The sequence below is a fragment of the Nasonia vitripennis genome, chromosome 2, assembly GCF_009193385.2.
Source record: "Nasonia vitripennis strain AsymCx chromosome 2, Nvit_psr_1.1, whole genome shotgun sequence".
Classification (NCBI taxonomy): domain Eukaryota; kingdom Metazoa; phylum Arthropoda; class Insecta; order Hymenoptera; family Pteromalidae; genus Nasonia; species Nasonia vitripennis.
Window position 1 is genome coordinate 29,447,194 of NC_045758.1, and position 19,711 is coordinate 29,466,904.

Consider the following 19,711-nt stretch of genomic DNA (forward strand, 5'->3'; position numbering starts at 1 on the left):
TTCAGGACTGGTTTGAATTATGCATGGGGTGTAACTGCGTCGAGCTTAATTCACACTTTGGAGCGAGATAGGATTAAAACACGCGGATAGTAGTCAGGGTTAAAAAGAAAAGAGTCCACGCTCTCTTTCAAAACACACGCACATACGGAGGCGATGAAACGCGATACCGCGCGTCGAAATTAAAAATCCACCGTGATCATCTTCGAGCTTTCTTTCATCATCGAGATCGGAGAACAACGAAAAAAAAAGAGAAAGAGAGGATTATTGCGACACGGTTCTCGTGTGCTTTCGTGCGTTTCGAAATCGCGCGCGGAGATTGATTGTTGAACATTAAATCGCGCTGTTTACGTAAGTAAAAATGCAGAGCAGGTGACGTATCGTCGGGTATTTTCGAGAATATCGTAAAAATAGTGCTTTTGAAAAAAAACCATAATTTTTTCGGAGCCGTACACCGAAATTCGAAAATAACGCACGTATCCGTATTAAAAGTACACGATTAAAATCTAAGTATCGATCAATTTTCAAACGCTCCCCGAAAATTTCTGAAAGGCGTGTCTAGCAGCATCAGAGAAAGAGATGAGGCGTCCTCGGCGATCCGCGAAGTCGCTCCCGAAATAGACAATGTCGCGGGGCTCGCGCTCATATGCGCGCAAGCGAGAGTGAGAGCCAGGCAGTATAGAGCACCGTGACCGTAGGATTACGTCAGCGACCTGCAGGCTTTTGTATAAAGGCCAGCGGCGTCGGACTCGAGGCTCAGAGGCACCGTTGTGCGCTTCGCGAGACCAGCTTTTTCTCTTACGATGACAAAAGGAAATGAGAATTTCGAATTGGGGCGGTGTTTTCTCGATCGCGTGTGTGTACTGAGCAAATATTAATATTACCGCCTTGACGAGTCGAGAGATGAAACGGATTTTCCTCGTCTATGCTTGAGAAGCCGATTCGAGCTTATAAATAGCCTCGTTATGAGACTCGATCGGCTCATCGCTTTTATTCTCGAGTATAATGATTCACTGCTTATGGTAGAGAATATCGGACTACTTCAATGGTGACTTTATTTTCAAAAAGGTTACACAGCACTGTAAATACATGCGATAAAAATAACGATCGACAGATCCATACCAATTCCATCCAACGACATCAGGCAACATTCAAAAACTTTCCCAGTTCTATTCCGCGCGCAACATTGGCCAAACGAGTCTAATTCCTCAAAGGCAATCAAAATCAACTATACAGCAAATTTCCGCGGAACTGCAGGCCCTAAATCGTTAAAGCAACAAGCGGATAGTGCAGCTATCGTAAAACAGTCGATAAAACAGGAGATCCTGCAGCATCGACGATTTCACAAACTTTCTCGACGATACACATGCACACCACCTACGCACCGGATGACTTACCAGCTGCTATTACACGCGCGCGACACAAGCCGATCCTCGGAATTCCAGCAGTATCACTATATCAAGCTCGTAATGGCGGGAAATTTGAATTCGAAAAAAAACGAACGGATTTAATACTCGCGATTATATTTATAATACGGCTCGAAGAGGCTCGCGTATCGGACTCTCGCTCGAGTTTCCTTTCCACTCGATTACTGACTAATAAAAGACCGGATCGGCCAGGGCCAGACGCTGGAGTCTCTCTCTCTCTCTCTCTCTCTCTCTCTCTCTCTCTCTCTCTCTCTCTCTCTCTCGGTGCAGGCCTGCAAATTTCCACAAGTGGTGGTGGGAGATGCGATTCGATTCCTCAAGTCGAAATAGACGGGAGAGAGAAAGGGTGAATGCATAAATCCGGCAATTTAAGAATACATGGAGCTTGGTTTATTAAGGAAGCGATGGGGGATCAATAAATGAGCGAGCCGTATGTCTGCGGATTCTAAATCGAGAGATGCGTTGCTGCTTGTTGAGTGCCAAGCTACGTGAAATCGAGGTTGGTGGCTCTGTGTTGTCGGCAGATCGTGATTGGATTCTATAGAGTTGTTTTATGCCAGGGCTAATTCTTTTATCCGGTCGCATAAAGGTATTCGATCCGAAAAATACAACGACACCTTAAATAAGTGTTAGCAAATCTTTCAGCGCTGAAGAAGCAAGCATAATAAGTCAATCGTCGCTCGATGACCGTCGTGTCGCAACGGAACAAGCGCTCCGTCATCAGCCCGCCGTGAGAGAGAGAGAGAGAGAGAGAGAGAGAGAGAGAGAGAGAGAGAGAGAGAGAGAGAGAGATCTCGGAAATTCTAACAATATCCCCTTGACAACGCTCGGCATTATCGACTCTTGGCTGGCCGCGACGACAAGGCTCTGGCAATTAAGACGCATCACAATCAGCCAAAAATCTTTCCTCTCTATCCACCCTGCCCAACAAAATTTTGGCGAGATATCGCATCGGCGTTAAATTCGAGACTCCTCGTATCCACAGGTGGTCAATTTGTCGCTTGTATCGTATCATATCCTCACAACAAAAGAATACGCACAAACGCACTTTCGCCGCATTTTCCCTTCGCAAAGCGGACCGATAGCGCTGTTCAGCGGCGGCGGCATCTCTATACGCGCTTCTCTATTTTCGTCGGTCTAAATAAAGTCGAATGCGGCCCAGTTCGCCGAGAGCCGAGCGCGAGAAACCGGCCCGCGCCGCTACAAGTGACTGCCGCGGCGTTTATATTGCGCGCTATTATACCCCAAATATCTCTGGCGCGCGAGTGTACGCGCCGGGTCTTTTTTCTGCGGACGCGATTGCGCAAGCCGTGTACCATTATCCTGGCTGCTGCTGTATACTGGTTTTCGAGCTGAAAAACGCGACGATGCGAATGCATTAGGTCCGTTTTGGAATTTCGTCACGGTCGCGACTTTATTCATTTTAAAATCAGCGCGGGTCTTATAAATATGTCAGGCATTCCAGACCTTCGACGAGTTTAAATAGGCACGGTTATATTCTCTAGCGAAATTTTTGCATTCCGAATAAATATTATGCTTGCGCGGCAAAATGTGCGTATTCCGAGGCGTCTAAACGTTCCGTCGTTGTTGGCAGGCTTCTACTACAAAGTCTCGTTTATTTTCAAATTTACACGTTCGGTCTCAAAATTGCATAGCTCTGTGATCTTAATAATAAGTGATCTTTTCATAAATCTCAGCCGAGTCTAAAATTAGTTTTTAAAGGGTAGCGTTATGTGCTTAAGAATGTTGTTTTAAATTCCACGCTACTGCGTGTGTGTCGACAGTTTTTATGCTTTTAGGCTGGATCTTGTCATAGCCGGTTTAACAGTTCAATAAAAATTAAGAATCGGAAAAAAGACACTCGTAGATATTGAAAAAGTGACTTTTCATATTCGCTTATGTTTTTAGACATTTACGACGGAATAAATCGAAAGAGGGATAAATGCCGTACGTAACATCAGTATTTTTGTTCTCAAATCCTAAAATATTGCAGAATTCAGTTATTGAGAAGAATCGCGGCACTCAAAAATGTTATTAAAAAAAGTTACTATTAAGCGCCGTGTCCAATCTATGAACTATCACGTATTTAAATAGTGGAAACAGCAATGGGTATCAGAATTTCGAGTGACCTGTGCATGCTTCTGTCGATAAAGAAGTTCGCATTTCCGAGTATAATTCAAGTGCACCGACAGTGGCATCCAGGAGCATATACTGCTCGTCGGTAAGTCAGACATCGTCGGTGTGTTTCTACCCCACAGAAATACTCTCATTCTCTGAACTGTCTTACATTTGAAAATACATAAGACATATGGTTCCGATCCACCAAAACTTAAAAAAATCAAGCAAAACCTACCTCATCGCAGGCAGCACACCTCGGCTTGAGCTGCTCGGCGTAATGCCTCTCGCAGTAGAGAGCATCATCGTGCACGCAGTAGGCAAGATCGACCAGCAATTCCTCGCACTGCGAGCACCTGAAGCACGTCGGATGGTACAGAAGTCCCAATTTGCTCGCGGAAACCGCGAGACTCGCGTACTTTAGCGGCTCGCTGCACGCGCCGCACTCCTATGAATTCAGAAAATAAATTCAATTAGAACGTTGGTAACGCGCCGGCTATTATACTCTTTATACAATTTTCGTACTAGTTGCTTTCCGTTTATGGCTATATAATATGTTTTCAAGCGCTTGCGAGCGCTCGATTAATTTCGCAAGATAAATCGACGCCAATACGCCGACTAAATAAATCAATAACGCGGATCGTCGATCCGATAAAACTGTTCTCAAATAAACCCATTTCGCGCGGCTAAAAGACCGATGAGCCGAGTTCAGAAATCGCATTAAAACGTTCATCGCAGCGCGTAATCTACTGCGGAAAAGCTGAGGGCGATATTTGTTTTCGCAGTATGTTAATCTTGTCCGGCGACGACGTGACGTGTTCCGCGCTGTATATGCTCACAAAATTAGATCCACGAGATCTAGAAGATCAACGATTACACGTGCACAAAGCATATACAGCGCATTTAAAGCCGTTTGGAATTTCCTGTCAAAACATCCGCTCGCGCAGAGGATTAATTTTGTTTTATAAAAATGTCATACTCCCGACAGTGTTTTAAATACATTTCTTTGCAGCGAAATGACTTATCGCGGTACGCGTCATCTCTCTGTTTTTGATTTATTCTACCGCTGAGTAAGTTAGTTCTTTTCTTTGTTCCACAGGACTCGACGAGAATCGACGGGCGAAACGTACCACTCCCTTTTCGAAGACCTCCTGAACGCTGCCGATGTCCAGGGCGATCTCGTTTCGCGCCGCCATGAAGTCGTCGGCGCTGACGGAATGTTGAGGGTCCAGATGCCGACAATAGGCCCTGGCGAGGTCCTGCTTCGGCAACTGGGTCGCAAGCTGCCGATCTCGGTGGCGCTCGCCGGCTGTGCCGAGACGAGGCACCGACAGCTCCGGCAACATCGAGAAGTACTCCTCCACCTGTGGAAGAATCGAGTGATTGTAACGAGGCTGCTTTATTGAAAATGCTTATTTTGCTTGGTTGAACGAGATATTCTAGCGTAATGTAGAACTGGTTGGCAGATGCGGACTAGGTGAGCGAATGGAGGTTAAAGCAACAAGTGGTCGACGTTCGAATTCAAAAGTCAATAAACAAAGAGCTGTGGTGGCCACACAGCACCCACTCGCACACACGCTCACACACTCGCACGCACACACATACACACCTACGCGCACGCGAAGACTCCAGTGAAGAAAGAACTCAGTTTTTCCGGCTCGGCCGAGCGCATTAGGACAGATAAGTCCTCCACATCGAGGAAGCAGTAAAACGCTCAAAGCTTTTATTGCAGTCACCCGCACTAAAAGGGATGCAGGGACACCTGAGGCGCATCGCGTCGCGCGTCGGTGGACTGGCGGCGCCTTTTCCGGGCTCGGGGATTCGAACCCGGATACCCTGGGGTTCGGCGCCTGGCGTCGGGATGCAGGAGACCCTTACCTCCATCTTCGGTTTTTCCGGCCCGGCCGAGCGCATCAGGACGGATAAGTCCTCCGCATCGAGAAAGCAGTAAACCGTTCGGGCCCGCGCTCGAATCTTTTATTGCGGTCACCCGCACCTCGATACGGGCGGCTATAGCTCGCCGGCGCGGGGAATCCCCGGCATCATAAAACAGTAAACGGCCGGCCGCTTGGTCCAGCCACCCCTGCAACCGACGCGCTATCCGGACCGCGCGCGCTCCGTCCCTACTAATCCGATCGGCGATCGGTACAGGAGGCGGAACGATCGAGACCGCCGATGGCCGACGCTGGAGCCGACTAAGGACAGTCCAACTGGAGCCACGACACCGATTTCTTCACCTCACATTCTCCTTCACTCTCCTGCGCCACCTCACTCCCAAAGAGCTAAGAAAATGAATCGCTGTCATCAGCCTCATATTGATTTGCTCGAGCGTGTGATTTTAGCACTGACCCTTCCCCCACCGCTTGAAGTCTCCAGGTCTTTAGCCAGCGAAGACAGATAGTGTATATTCGCGAAAAAATAATACCTAACTTTAGAAACCAAACAAACATTACAGCACCCGCTAAATATACGAACAGATGATTTCGAATTCAAGTTCAGCTCAATGTAAAAAAGCTCAATGAAAGTAGTGGGGCGGGGAAAAACGCAATAAGCGACGAGGTAACGCATTAGTTATGACAACTTCTCCGAAAATATTGACGGCAGCGGGCGCGCGGCCAAAAGTGCGCATGTGAGCTTGCGCTATTGCTGCTCAAAGCTTTCTCGCAAGCTCCACAGTGCCGAGAGATGAGTCGCTACTGTGCACGAAGACCGTGAAAGTCGACTGGCATTTGGAGCACGTGTTACACTTGAAAACCGCGGAGAGCTTATTTTGGTTCTTGAGCTTTTTACTTTGATTGCAGATTGATAATAGCATTCGAAAATTTTTTTTTAATAAAACTTGAAAACGTGATGATACGTATCTGTTAGGATACTCGATCTACGAGCTCTGCGCTACCAACAAAAATGACTAATAGCCGCGAGATGCCCGGTGAATAATGCTTTTGCAGAAATAGTAAGCTGTTACGAGCTTAAGTACCGCAAAATTTATCACCGAAGTTAAGTCGAAGCTCGAGAGCATCTCGAGTGGAAACCCAAGAATCAAAATAAAGCCGAAAAATAGATAAAACGCATCGTATATGCGCATAGAAAAAGGCGAATATATTTAGAGTTTAGCAGAAAGTCCACTAATTTCAGAAATAGAATTCCCGGACTTCGCAAATTGCCGCATCATCGCTCCGCAAATTTGTCCATTACAGAAGGAGAGAATATAAAGAAGCAATTAAAGGTACAAAACCCGCGGACGATTTTCCGGCGAATCTCTCTCGCGAACGAACGGCGCCAAGTTATGCCGAAATTCGAATTCGTATTTATATAATGGCACAGTAGCACAGCACACCGGATACGTATGCGTCTCTACGCTAAAATTGATACCCGCGCGGCTAATTGCGCGACCGAAATACGCTTCGCTTATTTCGGGGATTAACTTGGACTTCGACTGCGGCTTTCGAAACTAATGACTTTCACGTCATCGTACGGCCCGCAAAATGCGTCTGTACACGATTTTTTTCAAATACTGCCGGTAAAAGCTAATAAATTAGTTTTATAATTAGATTCTTGCATATGCGCGAGATTTCTCAAAATAATTTCATATTTCGCGTAATCCACACGTGTTACCACCTCCGCAAGCTCTTTGCTTAATAAAGAAAAAGCAATTATAGCTCTTCTATAAAGCTCTTCCTCTCGTCTACTAATCGACGTATCATCGTATCCTTTTCCCACAAAAATAGCCTAATCGCGTACTTTCCCCATAAAAAAAGGGAGGATAATAAAGCCACGCATAAAAGAATGCAGACAGCGATATATACTCACTTTGTGAAGGGGCAGACCAGGCGGTGCCCAGGCCAGTCCGGCATCCCTGGGATCGAAACCACCGACGGGGTCCCTGGATTCGTCGCCCTTGAGACCGAGTCTCGCTCTCACCGACACCCACTCGTCGTGGCAGACGTCGTGAGCCTCCCTTGGGCATTTGCAGCTGGTGCAGTTTTTCCTGGAACGACGAAATTTCGTGGCTTGATTAATGGCCCTTGTATATCGTTGGATGACGGAAGTGGGTTCTTTGGGGGTGGGGGGGGGGGGGCTTGATTAAGGAGGGTTTACGAGCTGGATCGAGGACGTAATTAGAGCTTGGCTTATGTTCTTTATTGCGGGATGATTGAGAAAGTTCGGACGTCGTGCGGTATATGGTTGTTACGATTATTGTTGTACATTAGTTTATGACAAATATCCTCCGGATTTAAATCCTACCCTCGAGTGCGTAAAGCCCACAGCTATAAACGTTCTTTATTACGTTGAGCCATAATTTTCAGAAGATAGCGCTAATCCCAAAAGGGCACGAGTCAAATTATTATTATTCAGCAATAACTGGCAGGTATAACACACGACGAACGTTTAATAGCGAGCCGAAGTGATTTAACGCGGAGGGACAAATTAAACCTACGTATACTTGTACGAAAGCATAAATATTTACTTCCTCTCCGCTCCTTTCATTAAGCCCCAAGAGCAAGCGCTATCGTGTTCCTATCGTAAGATTTTATTATCCTCCTCTCACCGCCGCAGACTTTACCTTCGAAGCTTTTCGCGAGAGCGTCGGCGAGCTTTTTACATTCTATACCATGCGGCGCCCTATTATCTCTCCGGGGCATATTCGAATTGTATATAGATACATATGTATGTATTATAATGTATAGGCCGCGCACTCGAGGCGCGTTAAATTTTTTACGGCGCCTCGTAAATTTCTAGTTTATTGATGCGCGTGTCTTAAACGGCGTTTTGCTTATTAAAAAGGAAGCGTCGGATCGGCGTTACACATTTGATTGTCCCGTAGCATAGGTATAAATTGGATGTTGGATGCTTCTATTTTGTCATACATTCAAGGATATAAAACTGAAATTTAAAGGCGTAAATTCAATTTCACACACCAAGAGCAAACATTCACCTTGACGTGATTCTCGCGTTACCCCATATCCCGCACGAGGCGCAAAAGAATAGCGCGTCGTCAGCGTCTCTCTCTCTCTCTCCTTATACACACACGTATACAGGCAGACAGGATCGAAGGGCCGCTCGTACAGGTCGAACACGTGTATATAGCGACACAAATCGTATAATCAGCGAGATGCATTTGCGGCGGACATTTATTGTGCCAACTACCGCGCCCTTCCGCTCCCCCTCAAGGCTGCGTGACGCGTTCGTTATTCCTTTCCTTTTTCTCCCATATACTCGCGCGCGTGTAATATACTTCGCTTTTATTTATCCCGGCCCCGCGATTCTTATCCGACGGAGTGAGAGGAGCGCTTCGTGCGAGCTGCCAATGAAGCGTAAATCAAATCAGCCGAACAATCGATCGGAGACGAGTGATAAGAGGAGGATAATGGCGCGAGCCCTTTACGTAGCCTAATGAAGACGTTTTTCAGACGAGCCATTTCGGAAACTTCTATAAACTCGAGATTTTCACGGTCGTTCCGATTGATTTCTTGGCGAGAGAGGATCGTGTCGTAAATTAAGCGTGTAGGAGTAGTTTTAAAGAGAGCTGAAAATAACCGTTTTTACGGGCACGGATTTTTCAAACAAAATAAGCCTGACTGAATGACACTCGCTGCGAATATCCCGTGTAAACAAAATTTTATACTCCGTTACACAAAAATAAAAAAGCTCAAAGGAAACAAGAAAGCACACAGCTCTTGGAAAAAGTTGTATACACTATATCCACGTGCGCTTTAAAAGTCAAGGGCCTGACATCAGCAGCAGCAGCAGCAGCAGCCCCGATGACGAGTGTGTCGCTGCGATCGTCGCAAATTATATTTCCGTCCGCGATGAGAAAGCGGCAAACTTCTCTGGCGATCGTATTTGTCGCCTTATAAAAGCCTCGTTAACCGCGTTCCAAGTGCCGGAAGGATAGGTGCTTTTAGGCGAGCGACAAGAGACTAATGTCCCGAGGGACTACTACGACGACGACGGAGACCTCGATGTCCTGTCTGCTGGAAAGGCTATTATACGTTACTAATGGCTTTGATTAGAACAAAATTGGGGGATGAGAATGAAGAATCTCGTTGGACGTGTGTGAGAGGATTTATGGACGCGTTTTGGGGTGACGCGATGAAATTTTTACGGACGTGTATCGAGACAATTTCTAGAAAACATAACGTTTCGCAATGGAACAAGTGGCCCGTAACCGAGAGCGTACAGTACAATCGCGTCGCGCGCAAACACCCGAAGCCAAAGCGGTCGCTCCCTCGAGCTTTTAAAATCGTAAAAGGGTATCGGCGCGAGATATAAATTTTTAACGAGATACTTGTATGCGACAGCGGCAGCGCGACACCCGCGAGGGAGAGAGAAGGAAAATAACGATGATGTAAACAGCTCGTTAGTCTAGAAAAAGGGGCTCGTTTCCTTTTGTCAATCGGTACAATTAATTATACGACCGAGAGTCAAAGTGCGCCGCCTGCCTGTGTGCGTGTATACCTATGTATACTTCACCGTATGTATCTGAAGCATATGCGTCGGAGACATTCGAACGCTAATGAGGCTTCGGGATCGAAAGGTCGTTGCGCTTATTGTATATCCAGCGATAGAGACAGGATTGAGAATATCGAAGCTTTATTAGTTCGAAGGGTTTGCACGATTTAATGATTTTTGTGGATAGATTCAGTCAAGCATGAAGCAGGCCTAATAAGATTGTCTTGGCAAATCTGGCACAACGAATAATTTTATATAAATTTATTTATCATCTTTATTCAAGTCTTTTATTAGTCAAATACAAACAACAAGCTTGCACCTAATATATAAGCGTTCTCGACAACTTCTCTCGAGTACACACAACCTACAGCACAAGACGTCAACCCAGACAACGTGTCTACAACATAATCGAGTCATTAGTCTCATCGGAGCTCCTTCGCTCGCGACGAACACGAGCGAAGAAAGTGCGAGCAAGCACAGCTGGATGTGTTAGCCGAAGATAAGCGAGATTTGCGCCATTGCGCCGAGTAATGTTAGTGCGAGTCAGCCACAGCGGCAAGAGATGCGTATCGGCCCTCGTCGATGCTTTCCATCGATCAAGCGCCGATCGCACCGTACGATCGTAACGCTCTCGATTTTGATCGGTTGTTTCGTAGAGAGCCGGAAATCGCTGATGGAGCTTTTTGGGTGTGTCGTATATGAATCGTCTCGAGCTTAATAAAACGCAGTGATGTAAATTTATTTTGATTCGTTAAAAATCCAAGTAGTAACATCAACATCACAGTAGTGTACACAACAATAAATATACATACAAATATGAAAATTCAAACATGCATTAGGTACACAACATCACTCCAAGGAAAAAAACAGTTAGTATATCCGCATCTGGCAAACTCGACGTATCATATCGTAGAGATTTACCTAACTATGAGCTCGAAAAGCTCGAACTGGTCGAAGACCTTGCAGTAGAGGTGCAGGACCCTGACGCAGGCCCACTTCATTCCGGGCCAGGGAGCCAGGCTGAGATCCAAGCCGTCCTCCAGTGGACACTTGCCGATAGTGAAGCCGCGTTTCAGCTCCGCGCCGGATATCGTCGGGAACCTGTTTTCCAGTGCGAATAACCCAGAGTTCGTTACACTTCCATTCGACTTGCTTTGCTTCATTTCGCTGGAGTCGGTGATGATGCGGGGATATTTACACACGAGCTTTGTGAAATCGCTTTGAATAAATCGTATGACGCCGCTATGTATCATTCGAGCCATAATATTCTCTCCGCCATAATGAAATACGATGACCTAACTTCTAAAGCTCCGCCATAATGCCGCGCAACGATATCCCTCCCCCATGTCCTAATCCCAGCGCTGATCTCTCTCTCTCTATCCAAGTTCATAAAAAATCGCAATTCCACAAAACTCCGAGAGCTATATCCCCGCCGCATCCCAAGCACACCCTCCTCCTGCTGACCTGTTTTTTCGATCGAGCATGGGGTTTCTGCGCCTCTGAGCGTCGGCCCCGGTTGATACGAGTCCCCGTTTGATTTCGGCGCCCGAGAGGGTGGGATACCTCTCTCTCCTGTCCAGCGAGGCGGTTTTCCTGTAAAAGTCCTTCTCCGAGATGGAGGGACACCTGATGCGCATCGCGTCGCGCGTCGGTGGACTGGCGGCGCCTTTGCTGGGCTCGGGGATGCGAACCCGGATACCCTGGGGTTCGGCGCCTGGCGTCGGGACGCAGGAGACCCTCACCTCCATCTTCGGACCCGCCTCCTGGCCGGGACCCTTTGGGCTCATCTTGACCTGGGAGCCGCTGAGGAGACTGTGCGTCGTGTGACGCCTGTGCAGCTTTCCGTTCAGGCTGGTGGGGGTGGCAGAGCAGCCCTGCTCTGGACTGGTGAATATAGATTGGTTTATGGTGTTGAAGAAGTAGGCGTAGGACGATTCGAGGCTCTCTTTTGTATACCTACCTTAATGTAAACAACAGCTGCCGCGTTTCTCTTTCATGTTGATATTTCGTTGGTCGTTTTTTAGCAATGGTTCGTCGTCGTTTTCATCCAGTTCTTGGAGTTTTTCACTTTCGTAAATGTCATATTGTAGGTTTCGGTTGTTTAATCGTTGATACTTTATTCAAAACTTTCACTTCACAGGTATCAGAGTTTCGAAACTTGATTTCCGGCGCACGTCTGAATTCTATATCGATTAACAAAATATTGCATTTAGTTTTCATAGTCGAGTAATTGTTAATAAACACAACAACGCTTCTCACACAAATTTTAACATTATATTGATTTCTTCGCAAAAAATGTTAGAACAAACACATCGATATTCTTAATGCCATGGCTTTCTTTTATATTCTACTGCACACAAAAAGTCGAAAAGTCTCTAATCATCCTAACTCAACGACGTGACTACTGTTTTAAACTTCCCTCATCAGCCGAAAGTTTGAAAACTAAGCCGCCTCTCAGGCGATAAAATGGAGTGCCCTATATATGATATATGCCTCGCTGAGCTTATCTCTATAAATCTGACGTTCGAACGATAACGAGGAGAATATAAACTTTTTTCAAAACACGTAGCACGTGTGTGTATTTATCGGTGTTGAATTTTATTTCTTGAAATATAAAAAAAAATAAGAACTCATCAGTCCACTGACTCAGTCTACGATTAATCATAAACATGAAAGTTTCTCAGAATAGCATTACCTCTTAAACCAGTGTACAGTAATGCAATTTTAAACAAAAGAAAAGAAAATTCTTTCGCGACCGTCCAAAACATCCACGAAACTCGACTCGCCCACGAGAATCACCGGCTTATCAGCGCACCTTCCTCCACACGGTACATCGAGTTCGCTCGCGTCACGCTTGTATCTTATCCGCGCCGACGATTTCAGTGCGATGCGCAGTCCAGGTAAAGATCAACCTCACACACACACCCTCATTCCAGTGATATTGACATTCGCGACGCGATCCCACGTATACGTTCGATATGTAAGGCTTTTATTGACAAGTGCAGGAGCAGCACAAGTCCGAGGTCTGGGTTAGAGCTATAGCGCTGTGTACGGCTATTAATTAGATAAATGCTCACTCGCGAAGGTGCTCAGCGTTGGAAATAGCCGGCAGTAGCAGCGCGATGCGCTGTGTGTGTGTGTGTGTGTTTTTGTGCATGAGCGCAAAGAGCAATTTCGAATTTGCTATTCTCGATGCCTGAAAGCTATAGTGAGATGGCTGCTGCAGATTTCCGGGTCATTTTCGAGAGGTGTATCGCTGCGGTGCATTAAATTCTTTGTGACGTTGGTTGAGTATATAGTGAAGAAAATATATCTGCCGATTTTAAGAGTTTAGTTTTTTTCTTCTCTGCGCGTTTGGAAAATATTGCGCGCGTCAATGTAGTTGAAATTTTGGACCTCAATCAAAAGACGTTCTGAGAAAGGAAGTGTGTAAACAGTGGTTTGACGGAATCGAAAATTCTGACGTTATCCGATGTCAGATCTTTTGGCTAATTTTACGCGCTTACAATCAAAGCCGCGTAAGTTTACATTATGAGCAGCAATATTGCGGTGTAAAAGTTCCGCGCGGGATTCAAAAGAAGATTTGTTATAGAAATCGTTACATAAATTTAAAAATAAATTCGGATGCTACACTAGTACACAAAATCATCAGCTCATGCCATTGCAATAGTTTACGTCCAATAATTCAAATCAAAATCCATACGCATCCGACCAAAAATCTCACCTTTCACCTCACCGCACCAAAACAATAACAAACGCACGCCAGCAGTACCGCGCACTTAGCACCTTCTCACCGCGAACAAAGCAGCGTAAAACACATCATCTCGTCTAATCATTCATCGCAGCGCTCTCTCACACACTCGCAGTGTCAAGGTCGACTCCTACTACACACAGGTGCTCCTCCAACGAAGTATTCAACAAAATTCGATCTCTGCACTGCTCAGAAAAGCTCGAACGCAAGCACACCGGGAGTAAAAAGCGGGCGAGTTGCATCCGCAAAAGAAGCGCACTTCAAACTGGCGCCATACACGCGCGAGGTGCGACGAGAGAGCCCCGCACATGTGCGGCTACCGACTTGGCGCACGCGCGAACAAAGCTGACGCGCGCGTTAAAGCTCTCTATCTCTCTCTCTCTCTCTCTCTCTCTCTCTCTCTCTCTCTCTCTCTCTCTCTCTCTCTCCCGTCGCGCAGAAGAAAAGAAAAGAGCTGGTGCGAAGGTATAAGAACTGAGAATGCGATAGAGAGAGAGAAGAAAGTTTTTCTTTTCGGAGAGGAGAATCAATTGCGCATGGCTGACGTCGATCGAGAGGAAAATTGGAAGAGGATGAAAATAGGTGCGGTTTTATTGGACGTCGTTAAAGTTGTAATTTTTCAGTGCGCGCGCGGCTTGTAAAAGTTCCTCGGATATAGCTGAAGTTTTGAGGATTCCGGTGGGAATTGAATATTCGCGTTTTCTTAGCCGTGATAAATCTGTTGGAATGGAACGCCTTCTCGAAGTTTAAACGTATACGTTTTAATAAAAAAAAAGAGACGATGAATCGTTGGTACACCAGATGTCAACGACGATAACGATATCTCGGACACAGATAAATCGCTATAGTTTCGTGCGATTACTTGTCTACACAATTCTAGAAATCATTTCGAGTACGTACACCTATTTCTGCTTTTAACGATTATCACAGTCCAGAAATCAATCGAGCATCAAGAACAATAATAAAAGTATTTCCTTGGACTAAGCGCATCTCGATTCAGATAACGCCTATTTTAAATGGCTATGTACTCGCAGCTCTTTGTTGCGGCGCGCCCGCAACGGCGCAATTATACCCGCGAGAACAAGATTCATAATTAATCGTTAGCACGCTGGAATAGCTGCAGTTTCCTATGGCTTTATGTAAGCGAGAACAGCGAGGAGCGTTAGCTCATTTCGCAGGCCGACGACGGCACACGGCGGAGTTGACAGAATTTTGGCAACAGCTTACGAGCTTGGCCACGAGATCGTCGCGCTTTTTAACGCTTACTTTGCTCTATTCGAGTTTGCGCGAACGTGCATGCGATTCAACAGGTTATCTCTATCCAGCTCGCTTTTGAACGTCTTCGCTTTGTTTGATTTAAAATTTTTTTCTCGCAATTTTCGAGTGGTGCGTATCCTACGTGACGAAGCTTATAAATATGAGATCATTCGTCCGAATAACTCGTGAACACATTCGAATTCACGTGTCGGAACTCTATTCAGAAATCCAGAGATGTCAAAACATCAGCGTATAAATAGATCAACAAAGCCGGAGATAACAGACGACGTCGGATTATATACGCTTCGGACAACGCGCTATATAAGTCAGCTGATACAGCGAACGCATATCGCCTTGGCAATGACTGCGACTTGGAGAGTTGTATTTTCGAATCTCGAGAGAAAGAGAAGGAGAGACGAAGAAAGAACGAGAGCTAATAATTTCCGTCGGCCTTGTCACTCACGCAATGCCGAGGAATTTCGAGGGAGTAGGAGGTCAAAGATGAGCGGCCCCAGTTCATTTAATTTTCCGCGCTGTGATTTTAACGGCGCGACGGGCAAACATTTTTTCGCGGACGTGTAAGTTATAAGCTTGAAAAGACGGGACAGGTCGATGAGGGTAATTGAGACTGCAAATGTTTGCTCGGTTAGCTGATGCCGTATGGGTGTTTTTTTTTCTTTCTTTTGTGTTTCACTTTTCTTTTTTGGAGAGGTGTCGTGGTTTTTGTTTTGTGTAACGATGAAGTCGATTGGTTGGTGTATTCGAGGATGTTTTTTATTGGGTAAATGACCTCCTTAATATCAAGAGCTTAAAAGTATCAAAAGGGTTTTTATAGATGGAACTTCGTTTCTTGAAACAAAGTTGCACAGTCTTATTCGAAATAATCTCGCCATAACTTCAACTTAGAGATTTCTCCTTCAGCTTAAAACTAACTTTAGCAAGGATTACGTCTGTACCAGTACATAAAACACATATAATCCCAATATGTACAAAGAAAATAATCAAGATCTCGTTGACTCGAGACCATCGAAGGTAAAACCCAAGACGCCGTTTTTTCACATCCTCAGCCAACATTTCGCGTACACAGTTTTTTCTCTCTTTCGCCGGCGATGATTCATCGCGATTACAGGCGCGTTTTCTCGCGTGGTCGTCTAGCGCGTGCCTTTGGCCGTATAGACCGTACGCAGCAGCGCTTTTTTCCCTCTTTACATCCCATTCCCTAATAGATGGCAGGGACAATGGTCTCTTTCGTGGACTAAGGTGGCCTAATAAATGAGTGGAGCTATCTGGTTGATACGTTAATTAAAAACCGTAAGGGTAACGATTTTCGAGTGTAATTAGATTAGCATTGGTAAACAACTTTTGTTGATGGATAAGAGGTTGAAGTATGAGTAAAATTTTCTTAAAACTCACGAGGCGAGCTCTGGTAGTGGGTCAAGCTCATCAAAGACAGCAATAACATTTTTCTCAGAACCCCTGGCAAATCGAGTAAAAGATGAAATAGTGAAGATATCTAATAAAGAATCGTGGGTGTGTGACGCTCGCAGGCATGCGGTCGTTTGAATTGAAGAGCCTCGTATAGCTGCGATTTCCGAAAATCCAGAAAACGACCCCAGTCTCATTTTTCCTGCTGAATATCTTCTCGTCATTTATCAAATTATATCGTTACAATCTCCAAAAAAGAAGCCCATCCTATTCCAGAAACTCGAGCAGACGAATGAAAAAAGTATTCATAAGGTACAATATTTGCAAAGCCATATTTCACGCTACCGCAATATTCCCAGCGTAATGGATTGAACCGAGCAATTGAGAGAAGCAGCCGATAAAATCTCCGGCGTAACGAAGAAAGCCAAGGTCCCCATTAAATAATCCGGCAGACTGCATCCCGCGCTTTTACTCTCGTTCTACAATATTACCTTTCTCTCGTCGTCGCTTCGTTCGTCACTTGATACATCGCGTGATGAGAAGGAACGATTGGCTTCTTTCTTCCCGCGGTAAGTGGTTAATCGCGAGTTGACACAGTTACTCTCTTTCTATCCGTAATCGATATTTCTATACCATTAAACCATAAAAAACGCTTACTCAGTCGCGACTTCCTCCTCCTCCTCGAAGCTCAGCGTCTTCGGCACCTGCTGCGACTGCTGATCCTCTTCCTCGGCGATGCTCCCATTAACCGACGGCAGATCGAGACTGCCATTCCTCGAGTCGATCAAACTCGCGCTGAGCAGCGAAGCCGACCTTCTGGGGCCGCGTCGACGCATCGCAAAGTTGCGCTCGCGCGACGGAAAGCGCGGCGTCTTCCTCTTGATCTCCGTCACCTCCTTCACCGAGAGCAGGTCGTCACAGACCATTTTTCCGGCTTTTTCTCTCCCTCTCACGCGCTCTATGTAACGACCTTATAGAGACGGAATGCGCGGCGTCACTGGCAACGTTCCTTCGCGCAGGTATTCGCCCGGAATGTCACTTCGGAGGGAGAGTATGGTTATGGTGAAGGGGGACTCCTTCTCTTTTTCTTTTTTAAAGTGAGTCTGAGGTTTTTGCCGCGGACGCGTGGTTTTGAAATAGCGCGCGCCGCTACTGATTCACGTTGACGTACAGAGCTGCAGTCCTGCAGGTGAACGATGCGGTTCGCTTCTTTTTCACTTGCTTCGAGAGCTGGTGCTGGATTATTATTATTTTTATGAGAGTCAGGTACATGTTTCCATTCGAGCCGCCTTGGATAGAGCAAACGTTTCACGCGCCTTTATTATAATCCTGTGTAAATACTCGAATACAGCGAGAAGTACAGCACGACCAGTAAAACGCAGAACACAATGAGACAGTACCCCGTCAAAGTTTACTCATAGAAGCGCCTCATGCGAAATCACTTCACTTTCACCGAAAAATCACGATGCGATTCCTCTCGATATATTATCCCGCGCGAGCTTCCTCGTCGAGACTGCTTCTCGCCGCTATTCGTCCCGAGCTTGCGGCGCAAAGCGAATTAACGTAACTCGATTAGCGAATCCGGGCGACGTACACACACGAGCGTTCAGGGTCAGGCCATCAGGCGCGAACACGTGTTACGGGTTCCGATTGCGGAGGTTAACGCGCCGCCCCGAGTTTTGTTGTTGTGTGGATTCCGGGGGATATACACGTGAGCCGCTGATATATTAATTTGTCGTAGGCGATTTCGTTCGATTCGTGTGTGTGATTCCCTCGAGCTTCCGGGTGTTACTCGAGAACGAGGAAAACGAGGAGTCGACTTTTTGTACTTACGAGTCGGCCGTGAATGATGGATTTTAAAGCTGTGTGTGTGTGGTACACGACGTCGTTTTCGGTGTAATTACAAAGTGATTCGAATAACGCGCGCGTACACGCTGGCCTTCGATGGATTTTACGTAATGAGCACTTGATTAAAAAAGAAGAAGCAGAAAACGGAAAAATTATACGAGAAATTGAAATTTCTATTTATAAGCAAACGTGCAATCGCGCTAATGGTCACTTGCTTGTGACATTGTATACGTCCAACGCGAGGTGTATACTTACGTTTTATCTCCGAAAAACCGCAAGGTATTACACCCTTAATCTCATTACGGGCAATTTGAGAAATTGCGGGCTCTGCGCGAGCTCTCTCGTTATATTGTTTTTGCAAATATTATAATACGTATACGCGCGAGGACGAAGCTTATATAAATCAGCGAAAAGCACAGCTGACGCGAGCGATGCCCGTAATATTATCGTCGTCAGCGGTTGCCCGCATGTGTACAGCGCGCGGGGAGATGCTCGCGACACTCGACCTTGCAGAAGCGGCCACTTATCCTCTCCCGTCTATAGAGTCACGATTTCATACCTTTCAAAACTCTTTTTTTCGCTCTCTTTGGTCTGTGTTTTGCGGGGGAAAAAAGACGGTAATTTATGCACCAGGCTTGACGTCGATTCCGAGGACGTTTGGGGAATTATGATTGAGAGGTGCTGCTCTTACGGACGCGTGTGTTGTTTGACGAGATTTAGGCTGCTTTGTGAAACGTTTGCTCTAGCTACGATTGGTGTTATAAGTTTATTATATAAGTATTATAAATTTTAATCGACTGAATGTTCTTGCTTTCTTTTAACTGGTATAGTTGTTGAAACTTTTTATTGTTACTTAAATTGAAAAAAGATGCAAAAGTTAAATCTAATATTACAGTATTAAGTCTAATGCTACATAGTATGAGCGGTCTAAGCAAGCCCAAAAAGGCTATGTCTTAGCAAAGGTATCTCACCGATATATCAATGCTTTGCGCGCTGATAATGCTCGAGTGTTACAGAGAAGCGCCTGTGTGCCACCTACATTCACTGATCAGAGACTACCCGAAGGGTTTATTGAATCGAAGTGGCAAAGGGGACAGTCCAAAACTGCTGTATTGCTTTTAACACGGTTATGCACGTGTCTGCCACGAATTAAAAATTTTCATTCTAGTATCTGCACTTTTTCGTCATTTTTTTCGAAACTTTCCGCAGACAAAAGAGGAATACACCTCGATCACAATCTCGCACTCGCGCGCGCACTATCAAATTACAATAACGCGTACCGGTCACCGGTTGGAATTAAGCGCAACAACTCTTCGAATATATTACACTACAGCCACGTAGAGGAGAGAATATACATTACGCAAACTCCTTCCACGTCGAGTCGCGTCCGAGTTTCGACTGCCGGGACACTCGACGGCCGATGCAAAAGACTCGTATG

At 45.8% G+C, this 19,711-nt stretch overlaps 1 protein-coding gene across 17 annotated transcripts in view; it reads right to left on the bottom strand.

The window, feature by feature from the left end:
* Positions 1 to 19,711, bottom strand: part of LOC100120714 (four and a half LIM domains protein 2) — a 100,577-nt gene that overhangs the window by 29,403 nt on the left and 51,463 nt on the right. For 8 of the 17 annotated variants that reach the window (XM_031925025.2, XM_032597284.1, XM_032597285.1 and 5 more), the window contains 3 exons: positions 7,350 to 7,527; positions 4,670 to 4,903; positions 3,778 to 3,987 (listed from right to left, as the gene is read on the bottom strand). In XM_031925025.2, the coding sequence (XP_031780885.1) occupies positions 3,778 to 3,987; positions 4,670 to 4,903; positions 7,350 to 7,527 (622 nt within the window). Of the gene's footprint in view, positions 1 to 1,394; positions 1,586 to 3,777; positions 3,988 to 4,669; positions 4,904 to 7,349; positions 7,528 to 10,913; positions 11,094 to 11,456; positions 11,877 to 11,952; positions 12,176 to 13,716; positions 14,065 to 16,413; positions 16,626 to 17,082; positions 17,662 to 19,711 lie in introns of those variants that run through there. The other 9 variants (XM_032597283.1, XM_032597281.1, XM_032597280.1 and 6 more) reach the window with 6 other exon arrangements.